Source organism: Sapajus apella, unplaced genomic scaffold (assembly GCF_009761245.1).
Source record: "Sapajus apella isolate SASKATOON/1434 unplaced genomic scaffold, GSC_monkey_1.0 scaffold2, whole genome shotgun sequence".
Taxonomy (NCBI): Eukaryota; Metazoa; Chordata; class Mammalia; order Primates; family Cebidae; genus Sapajus; species Sapajus apella.
This window is the reverse complement of record NW_022436942.1, coordinates 81,893,343-81,909,581: the sequence shown is the minus strand read 5'-3', so window position 1 is coordinate 81,909,581 and position 16,239 is coordinate 81,893,343. Positions and strand designations below refer to the sequence as shown.

Sequence of the window (16,239 nt, the reverse complement as noted above, 5' to 3'; positions counted from 1 at the left end):
AAAAAAAAAAAAAAAAAAAAAAAAGATAATCAGGTAGAGAACATTTTTGATTTCAAAAACAACAAAAAACAAAAAAAACTTTGCCTGGTATAGTTTTTATTGGTATTTTAACCAAACTAGCATCATCTTTTCAACTAATTCTGAGAAAAAAAAGTAGTAAGGATGGAAATGAGAGTATGTGTTTGGTGGCCCACGGGCTCTTTCACCCCACCAGAGGAAGCAGGCAGCCCTAAGAACCAAGAAAACCTGAAAGCTAGCTATATGCCTGAGAGCTAGCCATAGGAAATATGTTGGTAAGCAAGTCACTTCTACTGTCATGTGGTGATTAAGACACGGAAGAGCCGGGCGTGGTGGCATATCCCTGTAATCCAAGCACTTGGGGAGGCTGACGTGAAAGGAGTGCCTGAGCCCAGGAGGGCAAGACCAGCCTGGACAACACAGTGAGACCCCCATCTCTACAAAAAATACAAAGATTAGCTGAGTGTGGTGGTGCACACCTGTCGTCCCAGCTACTTGGGAGGCTGAGGCAAGAGGATCACTTATGCCCAGAAGGTCAGAGGCTGCAGTGACCCATGACCGTGCCAGTGCACTCCAGTCTAGGTGACAAAGCAAGACCCTGTCTCAAAAAAAAAAAAAAAAAGAAAACAAAAAAGACATAGAAAAGCTGTGTCTTACATGCACATTTAACTCTTCTGTCAGTGCATCATGTGAGAAATAAGTACGGTTCAAATTATTCATAAAACTTTTGCTGTATCTGTGGCCACATTTACATATCAGCTGCAGGCTACGCACCATCTTGCAGTGGGTCTAACACAGCCTGTGTCACACCAGTGTTAGAAACCACCACTGTTTCTTCTGCCAAGCACCAGATGGGAGTAGTTGGCTTGGGTTTAGAAGCCAGTGTTATAAGAAAAATCCTTATTTCTAAGCACCAGATCCACTCACAGAACAGGGAAACAGTCACACCCTGAGAGCTATGCAGAACCAAAGGGAAACAGAATCACATCCCCATTTTACTTGCACTCTGGGGCAGACACAAAATGAGAAGGCAGGTGAGGGAAAGTAGCTGCCCAATTTGATAGCTCTCTCTCTCTTTGCCTAAATAATATAGTTCAATCTGTGCAGGCCGGGCGCAATAGCTCATGCCTGTAATCCCAGCACTTTGGGAGGCTGAGGCAGGGAGATCACGAGGTCAGGAGATCGAGACCATCCTGGTCAACATGGTGAAACCCTGTCTCTACTAAAAACACAAAAAATTAGCTGGGTGTGGTGGCACATGCCTGTAATCCCAGCTACTTGAAAGGCTGAGGCAGAACTGCTTGAACCCGGGAGGCAGAGGTTGCAGTGGGCCAAGACTGCACCATTGCACTCCAGCCTGGGGAAAGAGCAAAACTGTATAAAAAAAAAAAAAAAAAAAAAAAAAAAATCTGTGCAAATTACATGGGTCATACTACATACTATCTACCAATAATGAGGCTTGCAAAATTCATGGATATCGCAATGTACATGTACCGGCTCTTGGTGCTGTGGCTATTCACTGGTACAGAAGACATTTTCTTTTGCAGGAGAGTAGGAACAATACATGTCAACTGGCACAAAAAGCTCATAAATGTTAAGCACTGAAGAGGAAAAGCAATCACAATGGTCATACCTTTCTTGAATGTGACTTGCTATCACAGCAAGTTTGTTGGAACGATTCATGAATAAATGAGAATTTCCCAGTACCATCACAGCATCCATGCATTTGGATAAAGTAAACTGTTAAAAAAAAAAAAAAAGATATTAGAAAAACAAATTAGCTATCCAAATAACTATGTCAGGTCTTGACATAATTAAGATTTCGTTTAGGCTGGGTGCAGTGGCTCAAGCCTGTAATCCAGCACTCTGGAAGGCCAAGGTGGGAGGATTGCTAGAGTCCAGGAGTTGGAGACCATCCTGGGCAACATAATGAAACCTTAGCTCTATAAAAAATAAACAAAACTAGCTCGGCATGGTGGTGTGCACCTGTAGTCTCAGCTGCTCTGGAGGCTGAGGTAGGAGGATTGCTTCAGCCCTGGAGATCCAGGCTGCAATGAGCCAAGACTGTAGTACTGTACTACAGCTAGGGCACCAGAGCAAGACCTGGTATTTAAAAAAAAAAAAAAAAAAAAGACTTCATTTAAATTTTAGACAAGTATTCACTGTTAAAAATTTGCTCAGGGGCTGGACGCGGTGGCTCACGCCTGTAATCCCAGCACTTTGGGAGGCCGAGGCGGGTGGATCACGAGGTCAAGAGATCGAGACCATCCTGGTCAACATGGTGAAACCCCGTCTCTACTAAAAATACAAAAATTAGCTGGGCATGGTGGTGCATGCCTGTAATCCCAGCTACTCAGGAGGCTGAGGCAGGAGAATTGCCTGAACCCAGGAGGCGGAGGCTGCGGTGAGCCGAGATCGTGCCACTGCACTCCAGCCTGGGTAACGAGAGCGAAACTCCGTCTCAAAAAAAAAAAAAAAATTTGCTCAGGAGCTCCAAAGCCACAAAGAAAAACACTTGAAAACTATAGTTTTCTAATTTTACTTATATGAAATCATTTCTACATCAGCACAATATTCCACAAATATTTGCAGCGTAACATTTAAGGAATAACAAACATGTCACACATCTGTGATAAAATTTCCAGCAAACTATTACTATATGTGGAGTAGATAATTAATACATACTGATAAAACTGAAGATTTGTAAGCTTTTAATTCGTTTGTTCACTAAGTATACTGAGCCACTACTATATGTCTGGCATATACTTAGTGAACAATATAGTGGTTGCTCAGTATTACTTAGCGGGTAAATGAATTAAAAACTTTTAAAGTTTGAAAAAACAAATAAAGGACATCCCTTCTTTCATTGAGCTCACCTTCCCACAAGAACTAATATTAAGAAATATGTCAGTATTTTTTTTTTTGGTGCTCTGTATGTTCAGAGAAACTTCTCTAGTAACAAAGAAATTATCTTTAAGGCACGGTCTTCATAAGTAGTTATTTTCATAACCCTGGAATAAGGCCTGTTTCTCTTAAAGAAATACTTCAGGTAGAAGACAAAACACTGGTGGCCGGGCATGGTGGCTCACGCCTGTAATCCCAACACTTTGGGAGGCCAAGGCAGGCAGGTCACCTGAGGTCAAGAGTTGGAGACCAGCCTGGCTAACATGGCAAAACCCCGTCTCTACTTAAAATACAAAAATTAGTAGGGTGTGGTGGCACGTGCCTGTAGTCCCAGCTACTCGGGATGCTCAGGCAGGAGGACTGCTTGAGCCCGGGAGGTAAAGGCTGCAGTGAGCTGAGATCATGCCACTGCACTGCAGCCTGGGTGACAGAGTAAGACTCCATCTCAAAAAAAAAAACACTGGTAAATTTCACCCTACTAGAAAAACAACTTTGGCAAAAAGTGACAATATAAATAAAAGTGAAAGAAGACAAGTTACAAACTGGGAAAAAAAATAGTTATAACACATGACAAGTAATGGGTTAATCTTTTAATACAAAGAGTGTCCATAAATCACTAATTTTAAAAAAACCACACACCATGAATATCAAAAGAAAAAACTGGGTGATGTCCCAAGAGAAATCTAAATGGCCATGAAATACACTAAAAGTAAATTGAAATTACATTGTTTTTTGCACCTCATATTGACAAAGGATGAAATAAGGAGAATGAACAATCTTGCGTTGGTACAAGAAAAAAGGAATTCTCATAACCGATGGTAAGTGCAAACTCAGGCTTTCTGGAGAGTAACAGAGTAGCATGCAGCAACGTGCTGGAAGATGTTTAACTAGTCGCTCCCCAAAAGCTCGCAGACATGTACACAAGTACTTATGGATGTTACTGATATAACAGTAGCACAGTAAGTAGCACACAATTTACAAATAGCTATGAAATGCACAATACCCTTTAGGGGAAATTCCATACAGCCAATGGATTCTCACAGAATGCCTATGTTGATTTTTGCTGAATTCTTGTATCCATAGCCAATTGAAAAATGAATATGGTTTCAACTGAAAAATGAGTATAGTTCTAACATGAATACTGTGTGATATTTTTGTTTTTTGTTAACAAGAGAAACAATGCTTATAATTGGCATAAGCAACTATGTAAGTAACAACTATAAACACTGCAGTTATGAGGTTTGTAACACACACAGGTGTAATATCTATGACAATAAGAACACGGGGAAGGGGTGGAAATGGATCTATATCAGAGCAAAGCCTCTACATTTTACGGGAATTAAAAGAGTATTAATCTAAAGTAGACAATGGTAAGATACATACTGTAATCCCTAGACCCACTGTTGTGGGTTGAATTATGCCCCCGCAAAAGATATGTTCAAGTCCTAACTTCTGGTACCTGAGACATGATGTTATTTGGAAACAGAATCACTGCAAATAAAATCAAGTGAGAAGAAGTCATACTGGGGTAGGAAGCACGCTAATCCAAGGACACTGATGTTCTTAGAGGAGAACATGGAGATACACAGGGAGGAGACAGCCATGTGACGACACAGTCGGAGACCGGAGTGAGGTATCTTCAAGCCAAGGAATGCCAGGGACTGCAGCAACCACCAGAAGCCAGAAGAGGCAGGGAAGATCCTCCCGTAAAGGTTTCAGAGGAAGCACCTCCACTTCTAGCTTCCACCACAGAGACAACACAGTTCTATTGTTTTATTTTTTATTTTTTATTTTTTATTTTTTTGAGACAGAGTTTCACTCATGTTACCCAGGCTGGAGTGCAATGGCGCGATCTCGGCTCACCGCAACCTCCGCCTCCTGGGTTCAGGCAATTCTCCTGCCTCAGCCTCCTGAGTAGCTGGGATTACAGGCATGCATCACCATGCCCAGCTAATTTTTTGTATTTTTAGTAGAGATGGGGTTTCACCATGTTGACCAGGATGGTCTCGATCTCTTGACCTTGTGATCCACCCGTCTCGGCCTCCCAAAGTACTGGGATTACAGGCTTGAGCCACCGCGCCCGGCCTAGTTCTATTGTTTTAAACCACCAAATCTGTGGTACTTTGTTTTGGCAGCCCTACTGAATGAATACAGCAACCAGTAAGAAAATAACTGAAGGCTGGACACAGCAGCTCATGCCTATAATCCCAGCAGTTAGAGAAGCCAAGGCAGGCAAATCACTTGAGGTCAGGAATTAGAGACCAGCCTGGACAATGTGGCAAAACCCTGTCTCTACTAAAAATACAAAAATTAGCCGAGTATGGTGGCACATGCCTGTGAGCCCAGCTACTCGGGAGGCTGAGGCAGGAGAATTGCTTGAACCAGGAGGCTGAGATGGCAGTGAGCCGAGATGGTGCCACTGTACTCCAGCCTGGGTGACAGAACGAGACTCAGTCTCAATTTAAAAAACAAAAAACAAAAACAAAAACAGGGAAAAACTGACCAGATGCATGGCTCAGGCCTGTAATCCCAGCACTTTGGGAGGCCGAGGTGGGCAGATCACTTGAGGTCAGGAGTTCGAGACCAGTCTGGCCAATATGGTAAAACTCAGTCTCTACTACAAATAGAAAAATTAGCCAGGTGTGGTGGTATGCGCATATAGCCCCAGCTACACGAGAGACTGAAGCAGGAGAACTGAAGCAGAGGTTACAGTGAGCAGAGATCACAACACTTCAGCCTGGGTGAGAGAGCAAGACTCCATCTCAAAAAACTAAACAAACAAACAAACAAAGAAATACACAATTCAACAATACCTCATTTCAATATTCTTGATAATTTTTTTTTTTTTTTGAGACAGGGTCTTGCTCTGTCTCCCAGGTTGGTGGGCAGTGGCACGGTCATGGCTCACTGAAGACTCAACCTCCTGGGCTCCAGTGATCCTCCCACCTCAGCCCCCCAAGTAGCTGGGACTATAGGAACACTATCAACCAACCTGAACTAACAGACATTTATAGAACACTTCACTAGAAACAGAGAACGCATATTCTTTTCAAGTAGACAGGCAACATTCTCCAGAACAGAACACAGAATTGGCCAGACGTCAGGAAACTAGTTTTGTGAAGGGTCAGATAGTAAATATTTTAGGCTTTCTGAGCCCTGCGATCTTTATTGCTACTCAACTCTGCTGTTGTAATGCAAAGCTGCAACAGAAAACACACACATTTATGAGTGAGGCTTATTTATAATTCCAGAAATTTGAATTTCATATAATTTTCAAGTCACAAAAATATTGTTCTTCTGAATTTATTTTAAACGATTGAAAAGTGGAAGACAGCTCACCCGTCATAAAAAGAACAGACAAGAGGCCGGATCCGGCCCACGGGCCCTAGTTTGTCAGCCCCTATGCTAGGCTATAAAACATGCCTTTCTTCTTTTGAGATAGGGTCTCACTTCATCACCCAGGCTAGAGTGCAGTGGTATGATCTCAGCTCACTACAACCTCTGCCTCCCGAGTAGCTAGGACTATAGGCACGTGCCACCACACCTGGCTAATTTTTTTGTATTTTTCGTAGAGATGGGGTATCACCATATTGGCCAGGCTGGTCTCCAACTCCTGACCTCGTGATCCGCCCATCTCAGCCTCCCGAAGTGCTGGGATTACAGGTGTGAGCCACCATGCCTGGCCTGGAAGTTTCTAAAAAAGTTACACATCTACCTGTATGACCCACCATTCTACTGCCAAATAGGCACCCAAGAAAAACAAAAATATATGTCTATGAAAAGACTGGTATATGACTGGGCGCGGTGGCTCATGCCTATAATCCCTACACTTTGGGAGGCTGAGGCAGGTGGATCACCTGAGGTCAGGAGTTCGAGACTAGCCTGGCCAACATGATGAAACCGCATCTCCACTAAAAATACAAAAAAATTAGCTGGGCGTGGTGGCATGTGCCTGTAATCACAGCTACTCAGGAGGCTGAGGTAGGAGAATCGCTTGAACCGAGAGGCAGAGGTTGCAGTGAGCCGAGATCGTGTCATTGCACTCCAGCCTGAGCAACAAGAGCAAAACTCCATCTCAAAACATAGATACATAAATAAAAATAAATAAATAAGAAGACTGGTATACAAATGTTCATAGCACCTTTATCTGTAATAGACAAAAATTCGAACCAACCTAAATATCCATGAACAAGAGAAGAGATAAACAAATTGTGGGATATCTATATAATGGAATACTAGCAATAAGAATAAATGAACTATGGATACATATAACATTAAAAAATCTCAAAATAATTATGCTCAGTTGGCTGGGAGCAGTGGCTCACACCTGTAATCCCAGCACTATGGGAGGCCAAGGTGGGCAGATCACTTGAGGTCAGGAGTTTGAGACCAGCCTAGCTAACATGGCAAAACCCCATCTCTACTAAAAATACAAAAATTAGCCAGGTGTGGTGGCACACACCTATAATTCCAGCTGCTTGGGAGGCTAAGACAGAAGAATCACTTGAACCCTGGAGGTGGAGGCTGCAGTGAGCCAAGATCATGCCACTGCACTCCTGCCTGGGTGACAGAGCAAGACTCTGTCCCCCCAAAAAAACAAAAACAGGCCAAAACACCTCCCCACTATATACTGTTTGATTCCGTTTACATAAAAAAAAATCTAGAAAATGCAAACTAATCTATAGTAACAGAAAGAGATCAGGAGTTGCTTGGGAGTGAGGACAGGCAAAGAAAGTGTGGTAGAGAGTGGGACCAGATTATGAACAATCATGAAGAATCAGCCAGGTACAGTGGCTCACTCCTCTAATCCCACCACTTTAGGAGGCCAAGGCGGGCAGATCAGATGACGCCGGGAGTTCAAGATGAGCCTGGCCAACATGGCAAAAACCCCCATCTCTACTAAAAATACAAACAATTAGCTGGGCGTGGTGGCGTGTGCCTATAGTCCCAAGTACTAGGGAGGCTAAGGCATGAGAATCATTTGAAACTGGGAGGCAGAGGTGCAGTGAGCCGAGACTACACCACTGCACTCCAGCCTGGGCGACAGAGCAAGACTCCATCTAAAAAAACAAAACAAACAAACAAACAAAAATTAACTCAAAATATGACAAATGCTGGGCATGGTGGTACATGCCTATCTTCCCAAGTCAGAAGGCTGAGGCAGGAGGATTTCTTGAGAACAGGAGATTGAGGCTGCAGTGAGACATGATCACGCCACTGTACTCCAGCCCAGGTGACAAACACCTTGTCAATAAAATAAAAAATAAAAATAAAAAAATAGGCCGGGCACGGTGGCTCACGCCTGTAATCCCAGAACTTTGGGAGGCCGAGGCGGGTGGATCATGAGGTCAAGAGATCGAGACCATCCTGGTCAACATGGTGAAACCCCATCTCTACTAAAAATGCAAAAAATTAGCTGGGCATGGTGGCGCGTGCCTGTAATCCCAGCTACTCAGGAGGCTGAGGCAGGAGAATTGCCTGAACCCAGGAGGCGGAGGTTGCGGTGAGCCGAGATCGCGCCATTGCACTCCAGCCTGGGTAACAAGAGTGAAACTCCGTCTGAAAAAGAAAAAAAAAGAGACAAATACCTCATGTTCTCACTTATAAGTGGGAGCTAAAAAAAATGTGATTACATGGGGTAGAAATTGGAAAGATAGATAACAGAGACTAGAAAGGATGAGTGGGGAGGGAACAGGAGAGGATAAAGACAAGTAGGTTACAGGTACAAACGTACAGTAAGACAGAAGAAATAAATTCAGCCAGGCACGGTGGCTCACGCCTGTAATCCCAGCACTTTGAGAGGCCACGGCGGGTGGATCACAAGGTCAGGAGTTAGGAGACCAGCCTGGCTAACATGGTGAAACCCCATCTCTACTAAAAAAAGCAAAAATGAGCCAGGCATGGTAACACATGCCTATAATCTCAGCTACTCGGGAGGCTGAGGCATGACAATTGCTTGAACCCAGGAGGCGGAAGTTGCAGTGAGCCGAGAACGCGCCATTGCACTCCAGCTCTAGGCAACAGAGCAAGACTCAGTCTCAGAAAAAAAAAAAAAATATATTTATATATATATATAATATATATATAAATACAAATATATATATAAATTGAATGTTTGATAGCACAATAGGGTGACTATGCTTAAAAATTATGTATTGGGCTGGCATGGTGGCTCACGCGTGTAATCCCAACACTGTGGGAGGCCAAAGTGATGGGATTACAGGACTATTCAGGAGGACTGCTTGAAGCCGAGAGATCAAGACCAGCCTGGGTACATAGTGAGAACCTGTTTCTTCTAAAAACACAAAAATTAGCCAGGCATGGTGGTGTGCACCTGTAGTACCAGCTACTCAGCAGGCTGAGGCCAGAGAACTGCTTCAGCCCAGGAATCAGGCTGCAATGGGCTATGGTGGCACCACTGCACTCCAGCCTGGGCAACAGAGCAAGACTCCTGTCTCAAAAAAGACAAAACAAGGAAAAATTATTGCTACGGCAGCAACTTGGATGGATCTCAAGGGCATTATGCTGGATAAACAACAGTCATCCTCAAAGATTACCTACTGTATGATCTATAGACAAAATAAAATTACAGAAATGGAGACCCGATTCGTATATTTGTGTTTACCAGGGGTTGGAGATGGGGACTGGGAAGGTTCTGTAACTACTACAGAAGGGGCTCCTTTGCAGTAAAGCAACAGTTCCATATCCTGATGGTGGAGCTGGTGGACACCCAGATCGATGAATGTGGTAAAACTGCACAGAACTACACACATAGACACACACACACACAAACACACACACACACACACACACAGTGAGCGTATATAAAACCTGCAATATGATTAGGTCTGTAGATTGCACTGATGGTTTCAATACTGTACTACAGTTATGGAAGATGTCACCACCGGAAGAACTTGAGTGATGGGTCTCTGTACCTTTTCTGGTTTCCTATGTCTATATTATTTAAAAATAAAATATTTCAAAATAGAAAGTATTTTTTAAGACCACATATTGTATGGAATCAATACACGAAATGTCCAGAAAAGAGAATTTAGAGACAGAAGGCAGATGAGCAGTTGCCTGCAGCTTGGACACAGAAGCAGCGACTGACTGCAAACAGGCATGAGGGAGCGTTATCCAGTTAAAGAAACATTCTAAAGCAGAAGTGTGGGGCTGCTTATACAACTTTGCAAATTGACTTAAAAAAAATCACTAAATTGAACAGTAGCTGAATATTATAGTATGTAAATTATACTTTAATAAAGCTGTCTTTTTAAAAAGCAATATGCTCAGTTAAACCAGAATTATCCAAAGGCCTCCTCGAGCAGTCTTACCTGAGATTCCTTTAATGCTTGCTTTCCCCACCAAATTGGGTTGGCATCAACTACAATAACCAGAAGATTCAATTCATCTTCTGAAAACATTAACAAGAAATAAAATTTAAAATATTAGCTTTATAAAAATGAATCAAAGCTAACATTCCCAATTCATAAATTAAATCAAGAGGACCACTGCCTGCCTTTAAATGTTTATCACATTATGAGATTAACAGAAGACCCAGTTAAAGTTTTTTTTCTGCTTGAAAACTTTATTAAAATAAGGATTAAACCTGAAAAAAGAGCAATGAGAATGCCCGCCCTTTGCACAAAATCAGCAAGAGAAAGGAAACAGGTAGAAAGTTTTAAAGCACTCTAGGTCCTTAGCAAGCTCTTGCCTACTTCCTGAACCACTGTATCTCTTACGCACTAAATGTAAACTCTGTGCAGGCGGGAATTTTTGCCTCTTTTCTTCACTGCTTCTCCTCATTCCTAGCACACTGCAGCTGCTCAATACATATCTGCTGAATGAGGGTGAGGCGTGGTGGCACAGGCCTGTAGTCCCAGCACTTTGGGAGGCCAAGACAGGAGGATGGCTTGAGCACAGAAGTTCGAGACCAGCCTGGGCAATATAGCAAAACCCTTTCTCTACTAAAAATACAAAAATTAGGGTCAGGTACAGTGGATCATGCCTGTAATCCCAGCACTTTGAGAGGCCGAGGTGGGGAAATCACTTTAGGTCAGGAGTTCCAGATCAGCTTGGCCAACACAGTAAAACCCCGTCTCTACAAAAAATACAAAAAAAAAAAAAAAAAAAAATTAGCTGGGTGTGGTGGCACACGCCTGTAATCCCAGCTACTTGGGAGGCTGAGGTAGGAAAATCGCTTGAAGCTGGGAGACGGATGTTACAGTGAGCTGAGATCATACTCTGCATTCCAGCCTCCCAAGAGCTGGAATGACAGAGGAAGACTGTCACCTGGTGGGGGGGGGATTAGCTGGGCTTGGTGGCACATGCCTGTAGTGCCAGCTATTCAGGAGGCTGAGGTGGGAGGATCACTTGAGACCAGGAAGTTGAGGCTACAGTGAGCCATGTTCCTGCCAATGCCTGGGAGACAGAATGAGACCTGGTCAGAAAAACAAAACAAAGCACCACCTACTGCATTTTGAATGCCTGGTCAAGAACAGAAGGCACTGGTTAACCAGTAGTAGGAATCCCAGTGGTAGAATTTCAGGCACAAAAAATTAAAGGGAGGTTTGCTTAGGTGTCAATATGGCCCATACTCATAAATTCATGTAGCAGCAACGCCAATTATAATTAAGTTACTTTTTAAAAGGTAAAAAAACAGGCTGGGCATGGTGGCTTATGCCTGTAATCCCAGCACTTTGGGAGGCTAAGGTGGGCAGATCACCTGAGGTCAGGCGTTTGAGACCAGCCTGGTTAACATGTCGAAACCCTGTCTCTACTAAAAATACAAAAAAAATTAGCCCGGTATGGTGGTACATGCCTGTGATTCCAGCTACTCAGGAGGCTGAGGCAGGAGAATCAACTGAACCTGGGAGGCAGAGGTTGCAGTGAGCTGAGATTGTGCCACTACACTCCAGCCTGGATGACAGAGCAGGACATTTTTTTTTTTTAATCTTCAAAAAAAAGAGGGGAAGGCCGGGCGCGGTGGCTCACGCCTATAATCCTAGCACTTTGGGAGGCCGAGGCGGGTGGATCACGAGGTCAAGAGATCGAGACCATCCTGGTCAACAAGGTGAAACCTCGTCTCTACTAAAAATACAAAAATTAGCTGGGCATGATGGTGCGTGCCTGTAGTCCCAGCTACTCGGGAGGCTGAGGCAGGAGAATTGCTTGAACCCAGGAGGCGGAGGTTGCGGTGAGCCGAGATCGTGCCATTGCATTCCAGTCTGGGCAAACAGCGAAACTCTGTCTCAAAAAAAAAAAAAAAAAAAAGAGGGGAAAGCAATTCCTATGTAAAGATTTTACTGTGAAAAGGAATTCTATTCTCCAAACTAAACAGGCTACCATAACACATTTATCGTTCGTTTGGATTTCTGTTTTCTGATTTTTGTTAAGAGACGGGGTCTCGATAAATTGCCTAGGCTGGTCTTGAAATCCTGGGCTTGTGATCCTCCCTCATCGGCCTCCCCAGAAGTGAAGACTACATGCACACGCCACCCCAAACACATTACTCCTTCAACAAACTTTTACACTACCAGTGTTAGGTCTTGGGGATACTGAGTCCAAGCCCTCAAAGAGACTATACTCTAATTGAGGTGACAGACTGACATACAAACCTGTTAAATACACACTGTTATGAAAAGCCCGGGATGCTCATTTATTTACGTATTTTTAAACAATTTTTTGAGACAAGGTCTCACTCTGTCACCCAGGTTTGAGTGCAGTGGCATGAATATAGCTCACTCCAGCCTCGACCTCCTGGGCTCAATCTATCCTCCTGTCTCAGTCTCCCGCATAGCTGAGACCACAGGCGTGCACCACCACACCTGGCTAATCTTTAAATTTTCTGTAGAGATAGGTCTCACTTTGTTGCCTAGGCTGCTCTTAAACTGCTGGGCTCAAGCGATCCTCCCACCTCGGCCTCCTGAAGTGTTGGGATTACAGGCGTGAGCCACCGTCCCGGCTCCAGGATGCTCATTTAACAGCAAAGAGCAGTAATGCCTTTCCTGCCTCCATATCTTCCTTCCTGCAGTCCTGTCTCCTACATTAGGAGAATCTCCACCCCATCTTTGATTTCTGCATATTCAAATCCCAATTACTCTTCAAGGCCCCAAACTAATGTAAACTCTTTCTTCCAGCAGGTCATGGCTCCCCTATCTCAGAGGAGCAGGAATGCCAGCCTCCTCTGCACCAGGCACTGGAATCTGCAATCCCCAAATCCCATTCCATCCTGACAACCATCCAGCAAGGGACATTTTACTGCCATCAATTATAAGATGACCCCTACTCCTTGTTTTTTACATTTAATAGTTGTTGACATCTGAATGGCGTCCTTATCATTAAGAGTAGTGGCAGTTTCTTTCTTAGTGGTGAATTAAATAAGGGCACATCTCATAATCAATATTATCTTAGATTAGCTGGAATATGATATATGGTATTCCCATTTTGCAAATGAAAGTAACTTTTCCTAAGTCACATATGGTCTCCTAGCAAGCGACAAGGCCAAAGCCCTGTTCTAAAGACAGGTCTGCTTGATTCTAAAGACTGTGGCTCTTCCCTGCTCCACTGCCCACCTCTGACCAGCACCAGCTCTAACTGACCCTCTTCTAATGACACTCAGCACTTTCTATTTCACTTTAGTTAGTTGTGTTTCTGATCTCTCTTCCCAGTCCTGCCCACTTAGACTTTGGACTTCTTAAAACACAATGGATTTTGTTAATCTTAGGATAAAATAACGTATGTAAATCAGGACTGGCGCAGTGGCTCACACCTATAATCCCAACACTTTGGGAGGTCGAGGCAGGAGGATCACTTCAGCCCAGGAGTTGGAGACCAGCCTGGCAACATAGTGAGTCCTCATCTCTATTTTTTTTTAATAGAAAAGCAAAACAAAAAAATGTGTAAATCACACAATGAAGTGCCTAGGACAGAAGCACTTAATATAGCTGTGTCTGCTAGACAGAAAAAGTGTTGCCTGTAAAGAAAAGTGTGCATCTATACACATGCAATGTCCCTGTGAATTTCCTTCTTTAGTTCACTACCTTATTTGCAGACAGGGACGATGCCAGGCCTGCCTCCCTCACAGGGTTGTGGTGTGGTTTCACATCAATTAAGAGAGGATGGGCAATTATTACAGTTCCTTTTTTTTTTTTTTTTTTTGAGATGGAGTCTCACTCTATTGCCCAGGCTGGAGTACAATGGCGTGATCTTGGCTCACTGCAGAGATCACTCACCTCCACCTCCTAGATTCAAGCGATTCTCCTGCCTCAACCTCCCAAGTAGCTGGGATTACAGACGCATTTCACTATGCCCAGCTATTTTTTGTATTTTTAGTAAAGACAGGGTTTCACCATGTTGGTCAGGCTGGTCTCGAACTCCTGACCTCGCGGTCCACCCACCTCGGCCTCCCAAAGTGCTGGGATTACAGGTGTGAGGCACCACACCCAGCCTATTACAGTTCCTGAAAGGATTCCCCTATCTCTATTCTTGCTCCCCACAGTCCAATTTCCACACAACAGCCAAAGTGATCTTTTAAATTGCAAATCAGATCATAATACTTCTTGGCTTCAAACTCTACAATGTCTTTGTGTGGCACCTAAAAATAAAGTCTATCAGGGCCAGTAAGGCCCTGTATGACTGAAACTGACTGATTCTCTGATCTTATCCCTCTAGCCTTCTTTTTCTTTAAGGAAGCTCTACATGTGGTAGTTTAATGCACGAATGAGTCTCTCCACCATCCTCTACCCACAAGCTCTTCATTTCTCTCTTCTCAGTCTAACTTGGTGGCTCAATCTACCACAGGACCTATGCACTTAAAGCGCACTTCCCCCAGAACTTCACAGAATCATTCAAGCCGATTTCAATATCCTGCTCTTTTCCCAGACCACTATCTAAAACAGCTCCTCCTTGATCCTACTCACAATGTACTATTATAACTAGGACCATACTATTACATCACTTTCATAGCTGGTCATCCTTTGAAAAACAATTTTTTTTTTTTTTTTTTTTTGAGACGGAGTTTCGCTTTTGTTACCCAGGCTGGAGTGCAATGGCGCGATCCCGGCTCACTGCAACTTCCGTTTTCCGGTTTCAAGCAAGTCCGCCTCAGCCTCCCGAGTAGCTGGGACTACTGGCATGCACCACCACGCCCGGCTAATTTTTTGTACTTTTAGTAGAGATGGGGTTTCACCATGTTGGCCAGGATGGTCTTGATCTCTTGATCTCGTGATCCGCACGCCTCGGCCTCCCAAAATGCTGGGATTACAGGCGCGAGCCACCACACCTGGCCTTTTTAAATTTTTTTATTGACGAGGTCGTGCCCTGTCGCCCAGACTGGGTACCGTGGTGCGATCATAGCTCACTGAAGCCTTGAAATCCTAGGCTCAAGTGATTCTACCGCCTCAGCCTCCCCAGTAGCTGGTGGCACAGGCGGCCCGCGCCACCACACCCGGCTTATTATTATTATTATTATTATTACTAGAGACGGAATCTGGCTGTGTTGCCCAGGCTGGTCTTGAACTCTCTGGTTCAAGTGATTCTCCTGCCTCGGCCTCCCAAAGTGTTGGGATTACAGGCCTAATCCACCGCGCCCGGCTGAAATTATTTTCGTTTGTCTCACCTACTAGACTGTAACCTCCACGAGGACCCCTGTCTGTCACGATCTCTGCTCCAATACAAAAAAATAACGCCTGCACACAGGAGGCGATCCAAAAATATTTACTGAATGAATGAATGCCTTGGCTACTCCTCTAAACACCAAACGGGTTCCACCCAGCCCAAAAGACACACTCCATTTGGCGGGTGGTAGCCGAACAGAGCCCGCCGAGCCCCGGGGTCGTAGTCCTGCCCTGCAAGGTGCTCACCATCTGACCCCATGGCTGCCCCAGCACCTCAGCGCAGAGCAAGCGGTGATCAGTCAGGCGAGCGTCTCAGATCCTGCGCAGCCCAACGTCTGGCGCCGCGGAGTGACTCGCCGGGTGTTTTAACCCGGCCCAGCCAGCTAAGCACCGGAAGTGGAATACAGAGGTGCGCCGGAAGTAAGGTACAGAAGTGCGCCGGAAGTGGGGTGCGGAGGTGTGCCGCGCGCTGTCAGACTGGCTCGCAGGCGGCGCGGCAGGCTGACCCGTTCAAGACTGCGCGGGCGTCTAGTGTCTTCTGGGGCTCCGCAGCAGAAGAACACCATGGACAAAATGGGTAAATCAGGACAGGACAGCGCTGCAGAGCCGTTCAGGGGTCCCCCCCAACCTCTCGCACCCAGGCTGAGCTCCCGGAGAGATTTCTTTCGAATTTCAGGCTGCTCCTCTGGATGTGTTTCCT

General features: G+C 44.5%; 2 protein-coding genes across 6 annotated transcripts in view; one reads left to right on the top strand and one right to left on the bottom strand.

Moving 5' to 3' along the window:
* GTF2H3 (general transcription factor IIH subunit 3) overlaps positions 1-15,923 on the bottom strand; it is a 29,769-nt gene extending 13,846 nt beyond the window's left edge. Inside the window, exons 1-3 of one of the 5 annotated variants that reach the window (XM_032243661.1) lie at positions 15,786-15,923; positions 10,257-10,336; positions 1,652-1,758 (exon numbers count right to left, since the gene is read on the bottom strand). In XM_032243661.1, the coding sequence (XP_032099552.1) occupies positions 1,652-1,758; positions 10,257-10,336; positions 15,786-15,798 (200 nt within the window). In that variant the 5' untranslated portion in view covers positions 15,799-15,923. Of the gene's footprint in view, positions 1-1,651; positions 1,759-4,909; positions 4,930-10,256; positions 10,337-15,541; positions 15,647-15,785 lie in introns of those variants that run through there. The other 4 variants (XM_032243682.1, XM_032243690.1, XM_032243667.1 and 1 more) reach the window with 4 other exon arrangements.
* The window catches only part of EIF2B1 (eukaryotic translation initiation factor 2B subunit alpha), a 14,026-nt gene continuing 13,678 nt past the window's right edge, over positions 15,892-16,239 (top strand). Inside the window, exon 1 of the mRNA XM_032243699.1 lies at positions 15,892-16,116. Within this exon, the coding sequence (XP_032099590.1) occupies positions 16,104-16,116 (13 nt within the window). The 5' untranslated portion in view covers positions 15,892-16,103. The remainder of the gene's footprint in view (positions 16,117-16,239) is intronic.